The 22,206-nt window shown below is 38.5% G+C and overlaps 1 protein-coding gene across 5 annotated transcripts in view; it reads right to left on the minus strand.

The window, feature by feature from the left end:
* LOC128472684 (heterogeneous nuclear ribonucleoprotein R) overlaps positions 1–10,078 on the minus strand; it is a 28,392-nt gene extending 18,314 nt beyond the window's left edge. For 3 of the 5 annotated variants that reach the window (XR_008346198.1, XM_053454609.1, XM_053454606.1), the window contains exons 1-7: positions 9,995–10,078; positions 4,884–5,000; positions 4,751–4,803; positions 3,122–3,220; positions 2,657–2,770; positions 2,354–2,533; positions 1,119–1,254 (exon numbers count right to left, since the gene is read on the minus strand). Coding sequence is in view for 4 of the 5 variants with exons in the window: in XM_053454609.1 (XP_053310584.1) it covers positions 1,119–1,254; positions 2,354–2,533; positions 2,657–2,770; positions 3,122–3,202 (511 nt within the window). In the remaining variant the exon portion in view is untranslated. The remainder of the gene's footprint in view (positions 1–1,118; positions 1,255–2,353; positions 2,534–2,656; positions 2,771–3,121; positions 3,221–4,750; positions 4,804–4,883; positions 5,001–9,994) is intronic. The other 2 variants (XM_053454608.1, XM_053454607.1) reach the window with 2 other exon arrangements.
* Positions 10,079–22,206: the final 12,128 nt, after the last annotated feature.

Raw genomic sequence — 22,206 nt, forward strand, 5'->3', positions numbered from 1 at the left:
AACTGTACTCCAATGGCCTCCGCAGTCACCAGATCTCAATCCAGTGGAGCACCTTTGGGATGTGGTGGAACGGGAGATTCACATCATGGATGTGCAGCAACTGCCTGATGCCATCATGTCCATATGGACCAAAATCTCAGAGGAATGTTTCCAACACCTTGTAGAAAGTATATCACGAAGAATGAAAGCAGTTCTAAAGGCAAAAGAGGGTCCAACCCGGTACTAGCAAGGTGCACCTAATAAAGTTGCTGCCATGTGATTTGCTGATTAACTTTTTGTATTAACAAGCAATTGAACAGGTGTACATAATAAAGTGGCCAGTGAGTGTATATATACACATTAAGCTAGTCTCAGGCTCAAATAATACAAATGTATAATACGAGGCCTACCAAATAAAGTTGGCAACAAATATATAAACATAATATAAATGAGAGGTTTTGGTTATATGAATTGGCCAAAGCATAATTAAGCTCACCTGCCACGTCAAGGCACCTACGCTCACCTCCTACATAGTGGGCACACAAAGCAGTTTATACTGCCACCAAAACCTTTTCTTTTCCCTGTTTGCACATATTTGAGGTTGTTGGCTCCTCATCAGTCTGGTTGAAGCTTGCTGTCCAGGGGTTAATGGGGAGGAGGTTAAATTGCACCTCCCCCAACACAAGGTTTTGGTAGCAGTATAAATTCCTTTGTGTGCCCACCATGTAGGAGGTGAGAGTAGGTTCTCACCCTATTGAGAGTGTGCCTTGACGTGGCGGGTGAGCTTAATTATGCTTTGGCCAATTCATATAACCAAAACCTCTCGTTTATATTATCCCCTTAAGGACAATGGGCGGTCCCTAAACCCATTGAAAACAATGCATTTTGAGCCCGTACGTGTACCGGCTTTGTCATTAAGGGGTTAAGTTTATATATTTGTTGCCAACTTTATTAGGGTAAGAAGCGCAGACAGTTTTTTTTTTTTTTTTGTATATATACACATTACACACACACAAATTCAAAACTCTGTTTTCTAACATAAGAAGGAATTGTAAACCGCATTCCAGAGAGATTTTAAACTGAGACAGACTTGCCAAACTGAGTTACACAGTCCAGGAATTATGGGCGTGAGTTAGTACCTGTCACTTTACTGAACTCCTCCAGAATATTTTCCTTTGTCTTGTTTTTGGGGATAGAGCCTACAAACAACCTGTTGTTTGCCACAGAAATGCAAACGCCAATATGCTTTCCAGGACGTATTTCATAGTTATCACACTGAAACAGAGAAAAAAACAAGCTGAGAACTAAAATGTCACAATGTGAGGGACTCAGGAATACTAACTTGAAATCTGCTGCTACAATATCATATTCTGGTTGTGTACAAATTACAGTAATACAAATGTATATTAGCAGCCCCCCCCCCAAAAAAAACACCTTTCAACTGTTTAAGATAGCCTTGTATTATATGGTAAATGTAGATTTAAATGTAGATTGAATTTGGAAAACTAGATAGCTTTTATAACGCTGGATAATGCAAGTAACAGAGAACCATAGTTTATGTACTAAGTTACAGCAATTAAAACAACCTCCCTGTTCATTATTAAAGTCCACCACAGTCGTTTCACCAGCAAAAGCTTGTTTTAGCTGCGTATTATGCAGGCCAGCTGACAAACTTCTTGCACAAGCAGCTCAATTGGGTTGGACCTTCAGAATGCATATGGAAGTCAAAAGAAACCGGCAGCAAACTCTACTGCCAACTCATGCATTAGAGAATAAATTGAATTACATTGAATTCGGTTCACATAGAAAAAGGCTCTCTGGAGTATAAGCTTTCATCCAAATTTAGATTGTGGCACAGATATATTCCTTACCTCATAGCTAATCTTCTTTAATGTAACTATCTTTTCAACAATATATTTTACACTGTAACCATGCTTTCCATCATTATGGAGTGCTAGATATCTTGCTGTCCTGCTTCCTTGACAAAAAAATACCATTGAGAAAAAAACTTTCAATTATGATTAAAGTGACAGTTTACTGTAAATCTTGGCCCCATTAAAGATGAATTCATATTAGACACTTAGAACAGAATCCCCCCCACCATGCATTTGAAAGGGGAACAATGTGAAAAGATACAGGGACTACAGAGCTTTCATATGAATTTAAGTGCATATGATGGCTAGGTGTCCTTTTAAGTATAATTATTAGCCTCTGGCCCTTTTTTGTCAGGAATTAGTGTAACCCACCAATTGACAGCAATAGCTGTAGCTATCCATGATGCGGGAACAAAAGAGCAAAAAATATCCTCTTATGTATTTGTATAGCAAGTATTCCCTACTTTTGCTGCATGTTGTCAAGAGCTGAAAATACCCACCAATTTGACAGCTTCTTGGGCTGCATCCTTATTACAGAAAGTAATAAAAGCATAGCCTCGATTCTGTCCAGAGAGTGGATCCATCATCAGACGCAAGTCCCAAATCGGACCTGCTTTCTCAAAAAGAGGTACCAGCTCATCTTCATATAAGTCCCTGGGTATCTTGCCCACAAACACCTGCTTAAAAAAAATACAATGGCTTTTAAACATCCAACCAAACTGTGATGCTTCAGACTACCATAGAATTATAAAACAATAAAAGACGACAGACACTAAGCTACTGAATTAACCACTGGTACCGACCTCTGTTCCAATCCCAGGTTGAGCACAAGAGGATATGGATTCTGGAGGAGGACCTCCGTATTTTCTCTGCCCTGTGGTTACATCCAATGTGTAGCCAGTTCTTTCTAGCAGTGCCTGGGGGGGGGATACAATTATATACAATTAGGAAAAATCATCAGAATATTTTGTCAAAACTTCCATAAAACAGGATCAACGCAATTAAAATATATACAACGTAAGATTAATAAATTGTAAGTGGCACACAGGAAAATAAGGGCTAATATGTTAAAACAATTTGCTAAAGCAGTAGATTTTATGTTAGATTGTTAGAATCATCTAGCCAGTATGCATTGAATGTTTCTGACAGCATCTCTGCAAATTTACCGTATTTGTTCAATCATAAGATTAGTTTTTCTTTTCAAGAAACAATTAAGGAAAAAAAAATAAGGTTAACACTAACAATTCAGATCTCTTCAAACAGTTTACCTTTATCTTTGATTCATCTGGACCCTTGGCATTCTCCAAGGCTTTGGTCCCCTGCTTCTCTCTTTGCCTATATTGTTTCATAACTCTGGAGCTTCAATTCTGCAAAAAACAAAATAATTTAAAAATGTAGCAAACACCATGGTCAAAATACCATTTGATTATATAGGGCTGCAGCTTCAACTGGTATCAATGGGTACATCTCTGTCCCTAAGGAATGATTAAAAGAAATAAGGGGCTACCCAATCTAAAACAAATTTGGGAGCGGGGTGGTCAATCCTGTGAGTAGGCAGAAACATTTGATGCCAGATAAGACCAATTGATCCGATCTAGTCTACCCATTTTTCTGGATGTAAGACTCAGATCTTACAGAGTCCTTGATCTTGTATTAGATTCAGGATAGCTTTACGCCCATCCCATGCATGTTTAAATTCCCTTTCTGTATCAGCCCCAACCACTCCTGTCCAGGTGGAAGGAAAGCGAACATTTCCACTGGGTCGGATTAAACAACTGCACATAGAGTCATGTATGCCAAAAACTGCACCCACAAAGGATAGAATTTAAATGGTAGTGCTTTATAAAGCTAAATTAAAAGATTAGCTTTATGAGATGGGAAGCATATATGCAGTACAACTTACATTTTGAAGCAAGAGGTGTACTCCAAAGACCCTCTTTTGTCTACCGATTTCTACATGGTTGGATTTATTCTCTAAAGCAGGAGATGGCAGGTGCATTTGTAGTTCTTTTAACTTTCATATGCATTCCGAAGGTCCAACCTAGTGAGCTTATTTTGCATTTCCTACCTATGACCAGGATGCCACAATTTATCTAGTAGAAGAGGCTTTAAGGACATCAAGAAACTCGTTTCTAGCTGCTGTGTTCTAGAACTAAGTAAGGATAGAGGCAGAAGAAAGGTGATCTTCTGTTTGTGATGGAAGCTGGTAGCAACATTTGAAACAAACTCTGGAACCAGAATAAGAGTAATCTTCTCCTCAAAGATCTTCAAAAACAATTCCCTCTTGGAAAGGGCCTGAATCTCACTCAGCCTCCTGGCTGATGTCAAGGCAATAAAAAAAGTCTTGACTGTCGGCAGACACAAAGAAGCTTGGACTTTACGCTGATTTACCTCAACTGGTTGAGAACCAGCATCAAACCCCTTTTGGGAACCCTTGCCTTGACAGCTATTTTTCGGTCAAGAAAAATGCTGAGGGCTGCAACCTGAACCTTGATGGTAGGGGAAAGGGACCTTTCACAAACCCACCTTGTAGAAAAAAATAGCAGAGATGATACAGCAACTGGTGAAATTCACCTACAATTATTTCCTCAAAATCTTCTCATAACAAAGAAGTCAGCTTAAGTGAAGCGATGAAAGGATTGGAAAAGCCCTTCTGAATCAGAATTTCAATAGCCATGCTGTCAACTTTTCAGGGGCCAAGTAGCTCACTGGACTCTGGCTAAGTAGATCTGGCGATACAGGCAGAGGAAAGGACAGCTCTAGCAACATCCTCACCAGCTCTGACTACTACATGTTCCACAGCCAGACCAGAGCAATAACAATAACAAAGGAATAGTCTTTTGTCATTTTCTGGACCACCCTTGATATTGTTGGCAAAGGTGAAAAAAGATACTTGCCACACTGAAGTCCCAGGCATGTGCATCCAGGCCTTCCAGACTTCCTCCGGGACCTAAGGAAAATAATCTTGTCACCTTTATATTGGATGGTGATAACTGGATGGCCCCATCTTTGGCATACAAGATTTAATACCTCTGTTTGAAGACTCCACTTTCCCAGTAGCACAGGATTTCAGACAAGATAATCTGCAGTGATGTTCAGAACACCTCTGATAAAAGCAGCAGTCAGCCTTTCCAGAAATGACTCCACCTGGAAATGCATGCAGTTAGTAGGCAGAGATTGTGATGGCCTTTTCAAGTAATCTTCACAGATCGACTCCTGATGCGCTATTCCCAATGCCTTAACACATTTCAGACTGTGAGAAGCTCACAATAATTGAATGATTCGTGCTGCACATTGTAAACCAGCTGAAAGGATATCACATTGCTCCTTAGAGATTAGCATTTCCTAACCGCCAAAGAATAGACACATTGTTGGGAAGCATGGTGTAATTGTCCACAGGCAAGGAAGACCTGTCATCTTAGAAGAAAAAACTGTAGTTGATGCATGATCGCTAGGACTGAGGCAAACCTGATGCTGAACTTCAATTCCAGGGCAGATCTTATTAGAGAAACCATCCTCCTTTATTTTAACAGGTGTATCTTTTAAAGCTAATCTCTTGCTTAAAAGGAAAGAGGAATCTAACTATTAGTATATAATTTAAGAATTTTTCAAACATTTTCACACCAAGCCCCACTTATATATATCCATAAATCTCACCCAGAAGGATGCACAATCCTCACTGTCAAAACCTTGCAAAGTAAAGGACAGAAGAAATGACCATCATTAGTTGCCTTTAGATAGCAAAAAAAGTACATACATACATATACACACAAAAATGTGCCACTGGAACACAGGAGGGATGGTTGTGGTTAAAGGGCCTCTGTACATCTATGAAGCTAAATCATTAAAGATCAGCCGTTTCCCGCTACAGTCATATACAACTTTAGCAATGTCTATGCTGTATTTCTGATCCATTTTATGTTATCTTGAGTGACTAATATATATATATATATATATATATATATATATACATACATACACACAATTTTAAATGATTCAAGAACTATGAAACCAAACATTTCACGAAATAGTTTGATTTGTTCATACAATGAAACGCCACATATGGTTGAGTACTGATTAAACTGGGTGTCCCAAACACCATAGAAAGTTGGTTAACAGCAAAAGAACCAACGCAAAACCACCACTCTAATGCCATCCAATGGACTTTAATGCACTAGCCTAACTACAGGGGTAGCAATGGTGGCAGCTGTGACGGGGCCCGTGCCGATCATGTGAACCCTTGTTCCTGTCTCCTCGTACCGGTTCAAAATAGCTTAGAAAGGGGCCTTCCGACCTAGACCTCAACACTCCAGGTCCTAAGGGCCCTTTCTAAAATATTGTTAATCAGCACGGGAGACAGGAGCTTATCAGGGTTACATTATGCCATGGATGAGTAGGTGTGTGAGCATGTATGTATAAGTGGGTGAAATGGAGTATGTGTTAGAATGAATGTTTGGGTGTTAGTAGGAGTAAGTGTGTTTACATATATGTGACAGAGAGTATGTCGGAGGGAGGGCAAGGGCCAAAGAAGGCACAGACAAGTTGTGAAGTTGGGGGCCATGGGCAATTTTCACACCAAGGCCCTCTGGTTCCTAGTTACTTCCCTTTAATGGATATGATAGTTGAGATATTCCTTTAACTTTTCATAATGCCCTCCTTGTAAATGTATGAGAGGATTTATGTATGGGAGTGATTCATACCCAGAGGCGTATCTAGGGTATGGCACCTATGGCTCGTGCCATAGGCGCCATTTGAAGGGGCGCCAGTGAGCGGCTTTCAAACGCCGTCTTTTTTTTTTTTTTTTGATGCAGAGGAGAGAGAGGGGCGCCTAGCAACCGCTCGGCGCCCCTCATTCTCCTCCACGAGGCCTCTACCTCCATCCCGGTTCCGGTGAGCGGCTTTTTTTTTTGATGCAGAGGAGAGAGAGGGGCGTCTAGCAACCGCTCGGCGCCCCTCGTTCTCCCCCGCATCAAAAAAAAGAAGACAGCGTTTAAAAGCCGCTCGCTGGTGCCCGCTGCTTCACTGCTGGGCGCCGAAATATGACATCATATTACGGCGCTCAGCAGTGAAGCAGCGGGCACCAGCGAGCGGTGCAGGATGACAGAAGCATTGTGCTCCCGTCGGTGGACTTCAAGGTGATAGAACTACGGGGGGGTATATAGTGGCTAGGGGGGGAGAGGATATATAGTGGGTAGGGGGTGAGAGGGTATATAGTGGGTAGGGGATGAGAGGGTATATAGTGGGTAGGGGGGAGGATATATAGTGGGTAGGGGGGGAGGATATATAGTGGGTAGGGGGAGAGGGTATATAGTGGGCAGGGGGGGAGGGTATTTATTCCTTCAGTGCTGAGATCACAAGTGAATTTCAATTGATCTGGGTTTGTGTGTTGATCTATACCCGCTATCGGCAGCAGGTAGAGTTGGCGTTTTAACTTCACTACTCATTATAAAGGGACATCCACAGCAACTTTCTTCAGCAAGAGCACAGATATGATACATAATAAAATGTGTAAGAAGACTGAACAAATCTCACTGATTTAACTATGCATTAAATTGCGCCAATAAAGCTCTCCCTGGAGCAGAAGCTTACTGCAGTTGGCCCTTGAGGTTTAGTGAAGTCAAGGAGCTAAAACATAACTCTTCTGCCAACAAGACACTCCTTAGAGGTGTAAGCAGGCTGTCTGATAACAGTCCTCTCACCTGACATTAGGAGCCAGCATCTCTACAACACTGAAAAGGATTTAAATGTCCTTAAAAGCTTCCATGACATTAGAAAAAAATAAAGCAGACAGCTGCACTAAGACACTTGTATTTATTTTTCATATTTTTATAAAGTTCTGCAACACTTAAGTAGGAAAACTGCTAAATTGTGCACTGAATATTTTCTAAATATTTTATTTTTATTTCTTTTAAATTGGGTTGATATTTATTGAGAATTTTTTGTAAAATGCTGGCTTTTAGCACTAGTACAAAAACATTATGTTGTTAATAAACATAAAATAATCAAATTAAATTGTATCATAATATCAAATTACCCGTAAACTTTTACAATGACATATGAGTCGGCTAAAACAGAAGTTGAAGTTTTAACAAAGCAAAAGAGGTCTTAAATCTAACCAAAGGTTCAGAAAGAAGAACTTGCATATAGCATTATATATTACAGCACACATGCAAATGTGCATTAGATCTTCAATTAATACAACCTGATCATGGTATACAATACTTTAAGCTAGAGCGTAAAATCAATTTTACATTATAAGCTTTTATGACCAGTGAAATCTGAGTGGTCCCTTTAAATTTACAGGTGGTCCCCTTTGCAAATGCATCATTTTGCAGAATCCCCTCATATGCATTTGCCCCTTTTGGCAAAACGCATCTCCTGCCACATTGTATTTGTATGACCAGGCAGCTCCAGTGCTTGCTCAGAGAGGGGGGAGTCTAATGAACCCCACCATGCAGATGTGAAGAAAGTGCTCCCATGATTTCAATTGGAATACTTTCCTGCCACTGATTGGCTGTTTGCTTCAGCCAATGAGTGGCACAAACAGTCAGACCATGGAGGTGGTGTTCGACTGCAGATTCTCCATGAGGTTTTTTTTTTTCTTTTTACATTTTAAAAAATGCATAGTAAAATAGTTTAATATGTATAATGGAAAGGCTGCCTGTGACATTAAACCGACTATCTGCACTGTACAATGAGTAACAGGACAAAACAAGTAGTGTATAATGTAACAGTTTGGCTTCAAATAATTTTTTATGCTTTGAAACGTATTCTTTATTTAATAGTTTTGCTGCAAATAGAAATACCAGTATAGGTTCCAAGATGTCCTACACATGGAAAAAAATTCCTTTGGCCCCAGAGTCATTTATAGCTAAAATTAGAGTAGCCTTGTATAGTTCATGTTAGGGTCATAGTAATGTTCTACACTGAAAAGGCTTCTTATCAATGCAATCTCTTAATAACTTGGAAAGACAGGGGCGAAGAGTATAAATTAGGTGGTGTGATACTTAAAGCATACAGACAGTATAAATATAATTTTTAAAACACACACACTTTTTTGATACTAGCTAAATAACCATTTGCAGGAGTCACATATACCACGTCTTATCAGTCTTGCACAATTAATAAACTGGTTAACTAAACACATTTCCACACATAGATTTCTTAATAATTTACAAAAAAAAATCAGTACTGACACAGAGACAGGTATATTGTGTTTTCGTGTAACGATAGCAGGGGATCATTTTATTTTAAGATGACAGACATTTTACAGCAGTAGCTATGGTATTTTTTAGACCGGCAAACATAGCTTTCAAAGAGTTTGGTACACAAAAGATCTATAGAATATGCAAACTAGTGCATACTTGTCTGTTTTAGTGGAATGATTAAACAGTCTTTAAGGGTCAATTCATATTTTTTCACTAAACTAAAAAAATTAAAAAAAAAGTAGAGCAGTGTATTAAATTTCACCAAAATACCAAGAAAACTATTGTTAGAAAGCTTTGAATGATGCCACACACCCATTGCTTCATCGAGAACTACCCCAATACACAAAGATCATATTTAAACTTCCCAATGTGTACTGTCCTCTTCTTTATAAGACTCGATTCATATTTTCATTAAGTAAAGTTGACAAACACACACATTGTATGATCTCAAAAGCACGTAATCGTACAAGACACAAGTCATAGAACTACTTAGAAAACGTTAGATGTCATCATGATACTTAAGCCACCTCTACATGACGTAACCAAGAACACAGACCACAGCGATGTCATGCCAAGTTGCTAATGGTTTATTGCACGTAACAAAACATCATAGACACTTAAATGAATTGTAACGTAATAGCTAAATATGCCTCGTAAAAAATAGACTGCGTACACACTATTAAACACGTATATCCAGGGACTGAATTGCATAGACGCTTTACTCCTGGTCCACGGATGACATGAACAATAATTAACCCCATTCAAATAGACACCGGCTCCACGCCTCCTCCTTATCTCCTAACACAACAAGAACAATGGCGGCCGCCTATTGACAAGGAGCTGCCACTAACACCGACCACCACGTTATTTGTTTTCAGGGAATCTAAGGCCACGAAGTACAGCCGTTTATATATCATATATGGAGGCACTTACCGAGCCCGGTAAAATGTAACACCCCCAATCCCGTTATCAATACTCTACGATGGTAAAATGGCGAGCCTCCCCTTGTCAAAAACACGCCCCCTTCTCCTGTGTCATTCAACCAATCACACAAGCCGTATGCAAGGTTTACGAAATTACATTTCAGGGGTTAGCCTATTAGATCACAAAACTCGGGAACGAGCGGGAATGGAGGTGGAAAGTATTGGCCAATTAGAATGCTGAAGAGAAAAAAAGGGTGCCAATATTTTATAAGAAAGGGATATGAGATTGATGGCAGTGGAAAAATCACAGGATCATCCAATCACATGATAACTTTTAGGAGGCGTGTCAAAGCGAGTGGGCGGGAGTAAGAGATGCTGATGACAAAATGACAATAGAGACCTTACAGTCGTGGGTAATCCTATTGTTAAACGCAGAAAAGGGAAAGCACTGTGGAGTTAAAATATAAAATCATTGTAATTCCAAGCAACGACATTCAAGGACAGCAGCTTTGGGTAATGCTTCCCGCCAATACCGTGCGTGCAGCGGGATGTGCACCTTATGTGTGATGAACAAGCGAGTTTTAATGAAAATTTGCGTTATTCTTCTAAGTGATTTATTCAGTTATATTAACACACATAATTTATAAATGTAGTTCAGATTTGCCTCTGGGTATTCTTCTGATACTCTAACTGTTGGATTTCTAATTCTTTGAACATTTTTTGTGAGCTTGCATATTTCCCAACAATATATTAATTATGAGGTATTTAGAAGAATAATGTATTTTATTCTCACAATCTTATTACAATTTGTGTAATCTACCAAATACATATGCCCCTTACCCCATTCAAAGATATTTTCTCAGACAGCAAATCAAAGAGAATTGGTGCCCGGCAAATGTTCTCAATTTTTCTTTTTTTCCCAGACAACCTAGGGGTTGGCACACTGGGCATCCTTTTTTATGGGCAAAACAGCTCATGGACCAGGCTTGAATCAGCTAGGTTTTATGTAGGGAAGTGGACCTTACTGCAATGTGAGTGACTCAATGGATTATAACCCTTTAAAATCCTCATTATTACTCAGTGTACCACATTTTATATTATATTTAAAATGTTTGCAGTGTCTACCCATTCTCAATGTGTTGTAGTAATGTTCAAAAAAATATTGTATTGATTTATCCTACCAAATATTTTCTGTATTGAATAAGAAGCTGGCCATATAAGAATTTGCCACTGAATGGCTTCTTGAAGCAGTCAATCAGTGGCAAGAAAATGCTCCCGCTGAAATCAGTGGGAACGCTTTCAGTGCGTGCACACAGGAGACCACCACATATAATGAACACCAGTGGTTAAATCATCTGGCACTGAAAATATACCATCTATGTACCGTATTTGATTATAAGACGACCCCCACAATTTTAATATTAATTTAGGAAAAAAAGAAAAAGCCTGAATATAAGACAACCCTATAGGAAAAAAAGTTTTACTAGTAAATATTAATTCACATGTAAACTATTTTTCATATTTAATAAAAACTATGATTGAGAAAAAATATTTTTTTTGTTATTTCCTTTTATTTGCCACTCTGCCCCAGTTAGGGTCATGTCACGCCGGTGCTCTGTCATAGATGCCCGGCGGAAGTGCCGGCAGCAGAGGAGAATGTCTGTGCATATCCCACAAATGTTCACCGACTGCGGGATGCGCACAGACAACCCCCGCTGTTGCCGGAACTTCCGCAAGGGCTTCTATGGTGGAGCACTGAAAGGTCATGTGATGCCGGTCATAGAAGCTCCGGCACAGATGTCCACCAGCTGCCAGAGAGGAGAATCCAGGTGCCCTGCAGTGCTGCGGGGGATCTGGATCTTAGTCTTGTAGTCAGACCTCTATGTGAGGTCTGATTATAAGACGACGGGTATTTTTCAGAGCATTTGCTCTGGAGAAAACCTTGTCTTATAATCGAGCAAATACGGTATATATCAGAAGATATATACCGTATATATCTTCTGATATATACCGTATATATATCAGAAGATAACGTGTGACAGGATTATGTATTTATGCCCACTGTACAGTTGTAACAGGTGTGGAGATGATAGGAACTTAGAAGCAGAACCAGGGTATCAGAACAAATGCCCTGGCTTCCGTTTTCACTGGAGGTCAGGTGGTATAAAATTGGGTTGGTGACGTCACTTGTGTGCACGCCATCCTCGCTCACTGCAAGGAAGGCCCAAACGTCTACTAACAGGGAAAGTTAGATACATCATGGTGCATCACAGGACCTTGCGGTTGCAGAGATAAGTTCTTGCAACAGTACTGCAGAATATGAGGATGCTATATAAATTTATAAATCGTATAAACATTTTTAAAACTATTTTAACACAACAGATCACTAGCACTACAGGATGGAAAAATGGTGCTTTAATTAAAAGATAGAGTTTGGGTGATGCCAGGCAAGTCAAAAAACTTCACTTTTCCGCACTAGACTTCCTACTGATGCTGCTGAAATCTTGTTGGAAGACTTGCATTGAATATGACCAGTTTCTCACCATGGACTGTTACTAAGGATGGTGAGTCCCTATGAACTTGTCTATAAAAAAAAACAAAATCAAGGCTACTCATGCAGCTTGACCCTGCCAAGAATCATGCCTATGATACTTGATTTGTTGACTGATTATCAGTAACTGATAAGTATTACAAATCCTGTGTATGTGAAGAAGCCACACTTACCTACAATTAGACACTATAGTACAACTTCATTTCAGCCCGACTACTCCGAGACTTGGTTCTGGGGGTAAAATGCTTAAAATTCACTGTCTGCCCTAGACTGGAAATAGTGATAAAAATTCCCTCCTTGATACCACCCGCACTTAATTATGATGATATAACCAATATCATAACCCTGCCACCACCAAGACAATTTAGAAATAGGGTGTTTTGGTCCCCCCAAGGAAAGCAGACTAAAAAACCGACAAAATATTCTTTAACAAAATATCTATGTGATTTCAAATTACTAATAAATCAGACTAATCAGTCTTTACCAGACAAAGGCAGAACTTAATAAAGGAATATTTATTATGAACAAAAAATAGTCACAGTGCATACAAAAACAGATGATTTATACCAAACAGGTGAAAATTAAAAGGCGGAATTAACAGAAAACCCAACTACTCACTTGGAGGATAAAGTAACAGTTTTTCTGTCCATAGGGCTCCAGGAAGGAAAATTGGAGACTTACTCAAAATTAGGCCCGGAGTAAGCACACTGACTGATTTCTTATCACGAAATGTATACTTTTTAAGTTTAGGTTGAGTTTCCAAGCCCGCCCAGAGGTGGTCTAAGCCGAGGGAAGGTATTCCTATAGGAACCATAAGTGACCTCCCCCTTGTGTTGTGGAACCATACCAGTCCAAATAGAGCATTTTTATTTTATTCTCTCTCCTGTGCTTGCCCCAGAGATAATTCTTGCATCTTGTAATTTCTTGTAAATTATGAAATCTATAGATATGTCACACTTGCTACTTATGACTCAATGCCACAGACTTTACAATTTCTTGCACTAGCCATATTTGAATTCTTTTTGTAGGGTGTGCTTGCCCATTCCAGATATGCACAAAAGGAGGTATTTTTATGAATCTGTGGGTTATTATTAATGTATGTTTTGGATATGACCCTGGCAGAAATGGTTTCATGGATCACTGTGGATTACTCAGCCAGTTTAAAACTAGATTTAGAGGCCCCTCATCTGTAACAGTTCACACTTTACCCTGGTTAGAATCCCAGGTTCAAAAGAGAAATTCATGTTGTAAGACCTTTTGGCACCACATGCCTACACAATCAAATTAACCCCTCTCATGCTGAATTTTGGCCATACATCTCTACCAGGTAGCAAGTCCATGTATGTACTACACAAGTCGGCGTGACAGCGTCATGCTCAGGTACCAGTAGTCCTGAAAAATTGGGATATTAGCATACTTGTGCTGGTGGGTTAACCCTATACTCCCTGGGTGGATTGAATTTGGCCCTACCCAACATTACCTGGCTCTATACTCTCCTATCTCTCATATGGAGCTATAGGAGGATAGCTATAGAAAATTTCTCAGCACTTATTTATTTGAATTCATGCCTTCATTGTTTTTATTCTACTTTTTTCATCTAATTTTTGAAACTGTTTCATAGTCCTACCAGTGATCTCTCCCCATATGCCCTCAAGGCTTTGGGTGTGGTGGAGGGAGGGCAGTTTAGGGTGTAGCAGTGTTTTGACCTTTCAAGGGTCTCAGTGGCTTTCTTCTGGAATTTCCAGGTATGTAAAATATTTAACACACTAAAATTAAGTTATCAACCTGTAGTAATTATTTAGTAATTTGAATTATGTTTCTGCCTTATCGACTAAGGTTGTTTACAGATTTGTCCTTTTATAAACTAAAACACTTTAGTGTGTTTGCTGTTTGTTTCATCTATTTTGGTAATTACATGGTTTTTATTAAAATAGTTGCATCAAACTAGAATGTTTTTGCTATTTGATATGCTGGAACAGTATTCTGAATAGAACTTACCAACTGCAAAACTACACCACAAAACTTCTATTTCTAAAAACAATCCCAGCTGTTTTAACAACAGAGGTAATTCTTTTTTTTTTTCTTTCAATTCATTCTTTATTAAATATTTTTTCAGTAAAACATACAGTTAAATACAAAAATTAAGAAGGAGACAGTATTACACATACATGTATACGGTATATTGGGGTATATAGAATGTCTAATATCTGAAATTATTAAATATAAACCCTTCTATTTCAAAGTTTATATTACCCAGTCAAGATTCTATCATACATACAGTGCTTCCTGGGGGGAGAATCTCGGAGAAGGAGAGAAGGGATAAAGAAAAAAATTCAAGAGTATAGGCCACGGAGTTCAACATATAACCAGTAATATCAGTGCACAAGAATTCATTATCCTTAATCAGTTAGTTGGAACCAGCGATGCCAAATCTGCTCATATTTCCCTTTTGCATTGGCTTCTTCATAAAAATATTTTTCTGCAGTACATTGTTGATTTATCTGAGCTTTAATCTCAAGCCATGATGGAAGGTTCTGATTTTTCCAATTTCTAGCTAAACAGATTTTGAAAGCCAGTAAAATATTCAGCCAAAGAATTTGATTGTTCCCGTTAATATCGGGTAAATCTATATGAAAAAGAAACTTCTGCGGAGAAAGTACTATGTGAAATCCAAATAGCTTTAAAAAAAAGGTCAGTTATTTTTGTATTTTAAACTGATTTAAACATACACAATCCCACCATATATGTTTATGAGTACCTATTTCGATATGACAACGCCAGCAAAAAGCTCCCTTTATTGGTTGAAATTTAGCTATACGAGCCAGTACCATATATACATAAGTTTATAAAAATTTTCAGGTGACCTGCCAAGCTTTATGCCAAGTAAGTAAGGGAATGGAGAGGTCAAAATCCTTCTCCCAATGTTTTTGTGCCTTGCTCTCATCAAAGTTTTTATTATCTTTAAAGAGTTTCAAAATCTTAGATATTATCCTTTTGGAGGTAGAGGAAGTAACATGTTTAAACCAAGGGGTGGTCTCAACAGGCGAATTAGAGGTAAGAAAATGCTTAAGTCTAATATATTTAAAGATATCATGTGAAGATAATCCACATGTTCCAATCAAAGAAGGGAAGGAGGCCATTTGAGTTCCAATGTAAAGATCTCCTATCTTTCTTATACCCAGCAGTCTCCAGCTATCCAGAGAGAGATCAGGGACAAGATAGAACATCTATCGGGCAATTCTTTGTAAATAATATCCCATCTTCAAGTCTTTTTTTAATTTTATAAAAAGTAGATAAGATATCATTAATTATTAGACTGGGATTTTTTTTCTTTTTAAATTGAGTTTGAGGCAGCCAGAAAAATAGAGAAGGAAATTTTTATAAATATGGCTCTCTATATCATACCAGCCTGGGACATTTTTCTCTTTTGACAAATTCCAGGCTAACATAAACAATATTTGAGAAGCTTCATACAGGTCTTTTAAATCCGTATAGCCAAGGCCTCCAAATTCTGTACTTCTCTTAAGGAGGTCTGTTGGAAGTCTTACCATCTTTGCCGCCCCGACAAACCGGGAAAACAAATTATCCCAATACTATAATCTGGTTAGGAACTTGAAAGGGGATTAACCCAAAAAGATAAAGAATTTTAGGAACAATATAAGCCTTGAGAATGTTTATACGCCCCATCCACCAGATTTTACCTCAGAGAAGAGTTTTTTATGATTAAGAGTAGAAATTTCTTCTACAGCTGTTACAATTTTAATCCCTAAATAGTCAATCTGTGTCAAATGGGCATCATTTTGAACCTGTGTTTGAATTAGAGCTATCTGAAATGCTGATAGATAAAGAGGGATCAACTGCGTCTTGGATAAATTAAGTTTGTAATTAGAATATTGACCAAATCTCAGCACTCCTTCCAACAAAGCGGGAACAGATACTAGAGGGGAAGACATTGTTAAAAGGACATAATCAGCATAAAGAGTAATACGGTAATCATATTCACCGGTTTTTATACCCTGAATATTAGTAGAATTTCTAATATACGCCGCAAGAGGTTCGATTGATAGGGCATATAACAAAGGCGCCAATCGGGATAAAAAAGCGGTCCGAGTCCAACGAAGGGCCCTTTATTTTTGCCGTTGGAGCTGTATATAGAGCCATCGTTAAATGGTAGAAAGACCCTATTATGCCAAAAGCCCGAAGAGTTTCCGCCAGGAATCTCCAATTCACTCTATCTAATGCTTTTTGAGCATCTAAAGCCATTATCACCGAGGGGATTTTATTTCTATGAATAATTGCAATTATATTGAAAATTGAGTGTTTTCATCCCCTGCTCTACCTGGCATGAATCCTGCTTGGTCGGGATGGATAAGATCTCTAATCACTTGAGCCAATCTTAAAGTTAATATTTTGGTATAGACCTTAACATCGATATTAATAAGAGAAATTGGTCTATAATTAACGACCAATGAGGGATCCTTTCCTGGCTTCGGAATCGGTGATATGCTTGTTTCTAACATTTCTCTTGGGAAATCTTTACCTGAGACAATTGAGTTAAATGATCTTGTTAAGATGGGGGAGATCACCGGGTCCAAGATTTGAAAAAATAAAGCTGAAAAGCCATTAGGGCCCGGTTCTTTCCCCCGTTTAAGTTCACGAATTGCATTAGAGATCTCTTGTGATGAAAATGGTTGGTTCAACTCTATCCGTTTTTCTTCAGAGAGTCTTGGAAGACCAAGGGTCTCCAAGAATCGGGTCATATCAGAGATACAAATCGCAGGTTCAGGTAAATTATATAAGGCTTCAAATTAATCTTTAAAGGCATTACCTATTTGTCTTGGTGATATACAGGTTTCTCCATTGTATAAGATTTTTTAAATTCTAAATTGTTGGCTTTGTGCTTTCAATCTGTTAGTGAGAGCTTTGCTCACTCTATTATTATTACAGTACCAACGCGCTTTCAGTCTCTCCATGGCTATTTCTGCCTTAAATTTAAGTTTAGGAAGTATTAGTTTTTGAGTACTCTCTATCTGACTACAAAGCTCTATGGAGAGGTTATTCTCTCTCTCAAGTAATGCCAGATCGATATAAAGATCTGCAAGATTCTTTCCTCTCTTTTTTTAACCATGCTCCCTTTTTTATTAAATAACCTCTAAGAACACATTTGAGAGTGCACCAAAGGTTCAGATCCGAGGTCTCTTTGTTATCGTTTTGTTCCAAAAATGACTTTGTCTGTTCTATCAGTTCAGCCCTATCAGCTTCACTTTTTAAAATAGCTTCATTAAGAGTCCATCGGGTTTTCACCGATGAGGTAATACACTTTTCTAAATTTATGTACATTCGAAAAAAAAAAGAATAATCTCTATCTTCCGGATGTTGGACCCTCCAGACATCAGAAAGACCATGTTTAAAAAGACAAGCAGAAAATGCTTCTGCTTTAGCTTCCAAACATGAATCTGTCTTACGTTTCTTAAGTGTCTTACTGTCCTTCTTTATATCTGTTATACCGTTCAAATCACCTGCCATAATTAATATCCCTTTAGAAATTACTATTACTTCCATAGATCTATTTAGAAATCTAGTTGAACCTTCAGATGGAGCATATAAACTGACAAACGTATAAATAACATAGTTTATACTACAAATAAGAATGATCCTCCTCCCCTCCTGATCGATATCATGTAGATGCAATCAATATTGCCACTCCTCTTTTTTTGTCTGGGAGAGAAGATGGAAACATTTCTCGATACTAGCGATATTTCCAAATCGAGTCTCCCCTGGCTCCCTTCCAATGTGTCTCCTGAATAAATGCAACATCCACCCCGTCTACTAGATACTACTATTTCATAGTCCTACCAGTGATCTCTCCTCATATGCCCTCAAGGCTTTGGGTGTGGTGGAGGGAGGGCAGTTTAGGGTGTAGCAGTGTTTTGACCTTTCCAGGGTCTCGGTGGCTTTCTTCTGGAATTTCCAGGTATGTAAAATATTTAACACACTAAAATTGTAACCAATCTGTAGTAGCTATTTAGTAATTTCATTTATGTTTCTGCCTTATCGACTAAGGTTGGTTACAGATTTGTACTTTTAAAAAACTAAAACACTTTAGCGTGTTTGCTATCTATTTTGGTAATTACATGGTTTTTATTAAAATATTTGCATCACTCTTTTCAAACTAGGATGTTTTTGCTATTTGATATGCTGGAACAGTATTCTGAATAGAACTTACCAACTGCAAAACTACACCACAAAACTTCTATTTCTAAAAACAATCCTAGCAGTTTTAACAACAGAGGTAATTCTAACACTTTCCATGCTGTCATTTCTTACCAAGCTTCTGAAGTACGTGGCTAAAAGTGTGAATTTTTTTGGTGTCCTTTTGTCTTGTGTTTTAGAAGACTTTAACCCCTTAATGACCTTTGCCGGTTCTGGACCGTCAAAAAATTAAATTAAATTAAACGGCGTTACTGTAATGCCTCGATGTCGAGGCATTCAGCAAGGCCGAGATCGGCATTGGGGGCCATGTCTGGCCCCTCCCCGGGGCGTCAACAGCCGCCATACATTGTATGGCGGCGGACGCCCGTTTTAAAAGCTTAAACTTAAATGGTGTCGCTGGAATGCCTCCATTAGGAGGCATCCAGCGACACCAAACACTTACCTCTGGATGGGCTGTGACCGCTCCGGAGAGCGGTCACAGCTGCAGCTGCCGGTGTTTTTCACCATCAGCAAGATGGCGGCCGCCCTGTAAAAGAAACAATCAAGTTTTAAAAGTTCGCTAGACGTCTCCAGACCCTCTAGAGAACTCTGGCTCCACTTGCAGGTTGAATACAGGTACTGCATTCAACCATGCAAGTCAATGGAGCCCAGCTTTCTAATCACAATGTGATTAGTAAAATATTCAAAAAATTAAAATGGAAAAAAAAATGTGCTAACATTTAAAAATAATTATGCAGTGATGTCACTAGATGAACCATCCAGTACCAGCAAAATGTGTAAAAAAAATATAAAAAAAAGTATTAAAAAAATAAAATAAAAAAATAAAGTTTATTATTTTGAGCAAGTGCTAAAATTTCTCAAAAATCTCAACAAAGAGTTAAAATAAAAGCACTCCAAATACCCAAGGGCTGTCTAATCTAAAAAAAAAATGGCTGATGGGGTAAATTGGAGTGGCCGAGCTCAAATATAGGGCATAGGTACAGACTTTCCAAAATGGAGAAAAAAGCGCACTTCCCAAATGTGGCATTTTAAATCTCAAACAACACGACAAACCCATGCATGTCGGGTATCACTGCACTCAGGAGATGTTCCTGAATACACATTGGGGTGTTGTTTGACAGTGACATATACCAGAACCTGTATATCTATAACTAAAGTACACTTTGTGTGAAAAAAAAAATTACTATTACAAAGTTTGACAAAGTGTAGTTGTATAATTGGTGCATGGAAAGGGTTGAAATAAAAGCATTTGGAATACCCTGGGGTGTCTAGTTTTCAAAAATATATGGTTTGAATGGGTTAAATTGAGTTAACCGGCTTCAAAGATGTTCCAAAGAGGAGATGGAGGCAGACTGACCAGATTTGTTAAAAAAGATTTGGAAATCATAAAACGCTGCCTGTACGTATTGCCCTATAACTTACAAAAAACAGCAAAAAAAAAACAGTGGGTATTTCTAAACTCAGGACAAGTAGTAGAATCTATTTAGCTAGTTTTTTTACTTGCTTTTTTAGGTGAGTAAAAGATTTTTCAAATAAAAGTCATAAAATGTGTTTTTTTGTTTCAATTTTTCACCATGTTTTTTTTATTTTTTTTTTATAGTAAATAAGATGATACGATCAAAATAATGGTATCTGAAGAAAGCCCATCTTGTCCTGAAAAAACACAATATATAACTTATGTGGGTACACTAAATTGGTGAGGAGAAAATTACACAAAAGTGTCAAAACAGCCTCGGTCCCACAGGGTACAAAACGAAAAATGAGCCCGGTCCTTAAGGGGTTAAAGAACCAGAATTTGATTTTTACAGAAACAAAAATAAAACAAAAAAAATAACCTAAAAAAATGAAGAGACAAAGCTATACAAAACAAAACAAATTCTACAGAGCAAATCGAATTTCAGATCGGGAGAGGTTCTAACATAGAGGTAACCTAGGGAAATTTATTCCTTCTAGTTCATCAGCTGGGTTAATCAGGTCTCATATCTGGTGTATTTATTACTTGAATATTCGATGGACCAACTAAGTTCTTTTTCTTAGATAACTGATGGTATAGTTTCTTAGAAAAATTGATTTATTTTTGAAAGGTCGATTTCCAGTTTTGGGCAATTATTATTTTCGAGACACACCAAGCAATGGATAGCAAGAGCTTGTAGTTCTTTAGGAATAATATTTAAATTCAGGTGCAACAAAGCTAAATCTGGAGAAGAGGGCAAAGTAAGACCAGTAAGTAGTATGAAAGGATCATATGCTTCATAAGGATCATAAACCACCAACCACCAACTATGTGAATGAGCCATCTTTATCTCCACATCTCCAGCAATTTGGCAGGTGGTTAGGGAACAATTTTGTTAAATTTTTTAGGAACTAAGTACCACTTGTTCATCAATTTGTATTGCTTTTCTATTATATTTAAGCAGTGTATTATCTTATTCACCATTTTTAACAATCTTAACCAATCTTTCATGTTAATCTTAATATTCAGTTCATTTTCCCATTAATTTATAGCTCGGGGTTGATGATCGTGGATAGAAGCCTATTGGCCTTACTTAGAACCGGGCTGCGGAGCTGCATATCTCTGTTTTTCCCTGCCTTGCCTCAGTTCCCATGTTTTGCTGTGGTCCACTCCTGGGTTTCCGTATGCTCTGTCCTGAACCTCTGATTCCTTGATTCCAGTCTGCTCTTTGCTTCAGCTCCTGTTTCCTTTATAAGGTGTGTCCCACCCGTTTGTTCTGTTTGTCTCAGTCTGCAGTCTAAAGGTTTGTCCTTCTCGGTTCTGTGTTTGGATTCAATGTTTAGTTTATCAGTACTTTCGTATGCAGGGCTTAGCGTTAGGACCCACCGTCATTGGAGTACTTCGGCATAGTGGTGGGCTAAGCATAGTATGGCCATATGATGTGACGGAATCTCCAATTGTTATCTTTTAGTCCTAGGCTAGTTCCTGTATTCATGTTTGTCTCTTATGTACCGTTGCCCTTCTTCCCTGAATCATCTGAGGATTTCGGTTCCTCTCTCCTCTCCCCATGTCCCAGTTAATATGTCCTATCCTTGCTTAAAGGAGAAGCATCCGAGGATTCCGGCTCCTCATTCCTTCCCCTGTGTTCCTTGCCTTGTTCCCTGTCATTTGTTGTGCCCTGTATCATGTATGTCTTGTCTGGTTATGTTCCTTGTGGTTGCCCTGCACCAGGCCCTATCCAACTCCACTACTGCGCAATACCTCCTGAACTCCATCTTTGGGCGCTCTGGGTCTTTACAGTCGTCTGTAGGGACCCAGTTCCGTGACACCAGGGAAGTATTTATTGTCTGCTCGCACTTTCGAATCCAAAAAAAAATCTCGCCGAGTAGATAGATAAATATTTCCTTGATGGGTAGTAGTAGTTTCTGAGCAAAAAAGGGAATTAATTGACCTTCGTCCAAAATCTCAGTGATACTGTAATTATTTGATATTGCCCAATCATTTT

Source organism: Spea bombifrons, chromosome 2 (genome assembly GCF_027358695.1).
Source record: "Spea bombifrons isolate aSpeBom1 chromosome 2, aSpeBom1.2.pri, whole genome shotgun sequence".
Classification (NCBI taxonomy): domain Eukaryota; kingdom Metazoa; phylum Chordata; class Amphibia; order Anura; family Pelobatidae; genus Spea; species Spea bombifrons.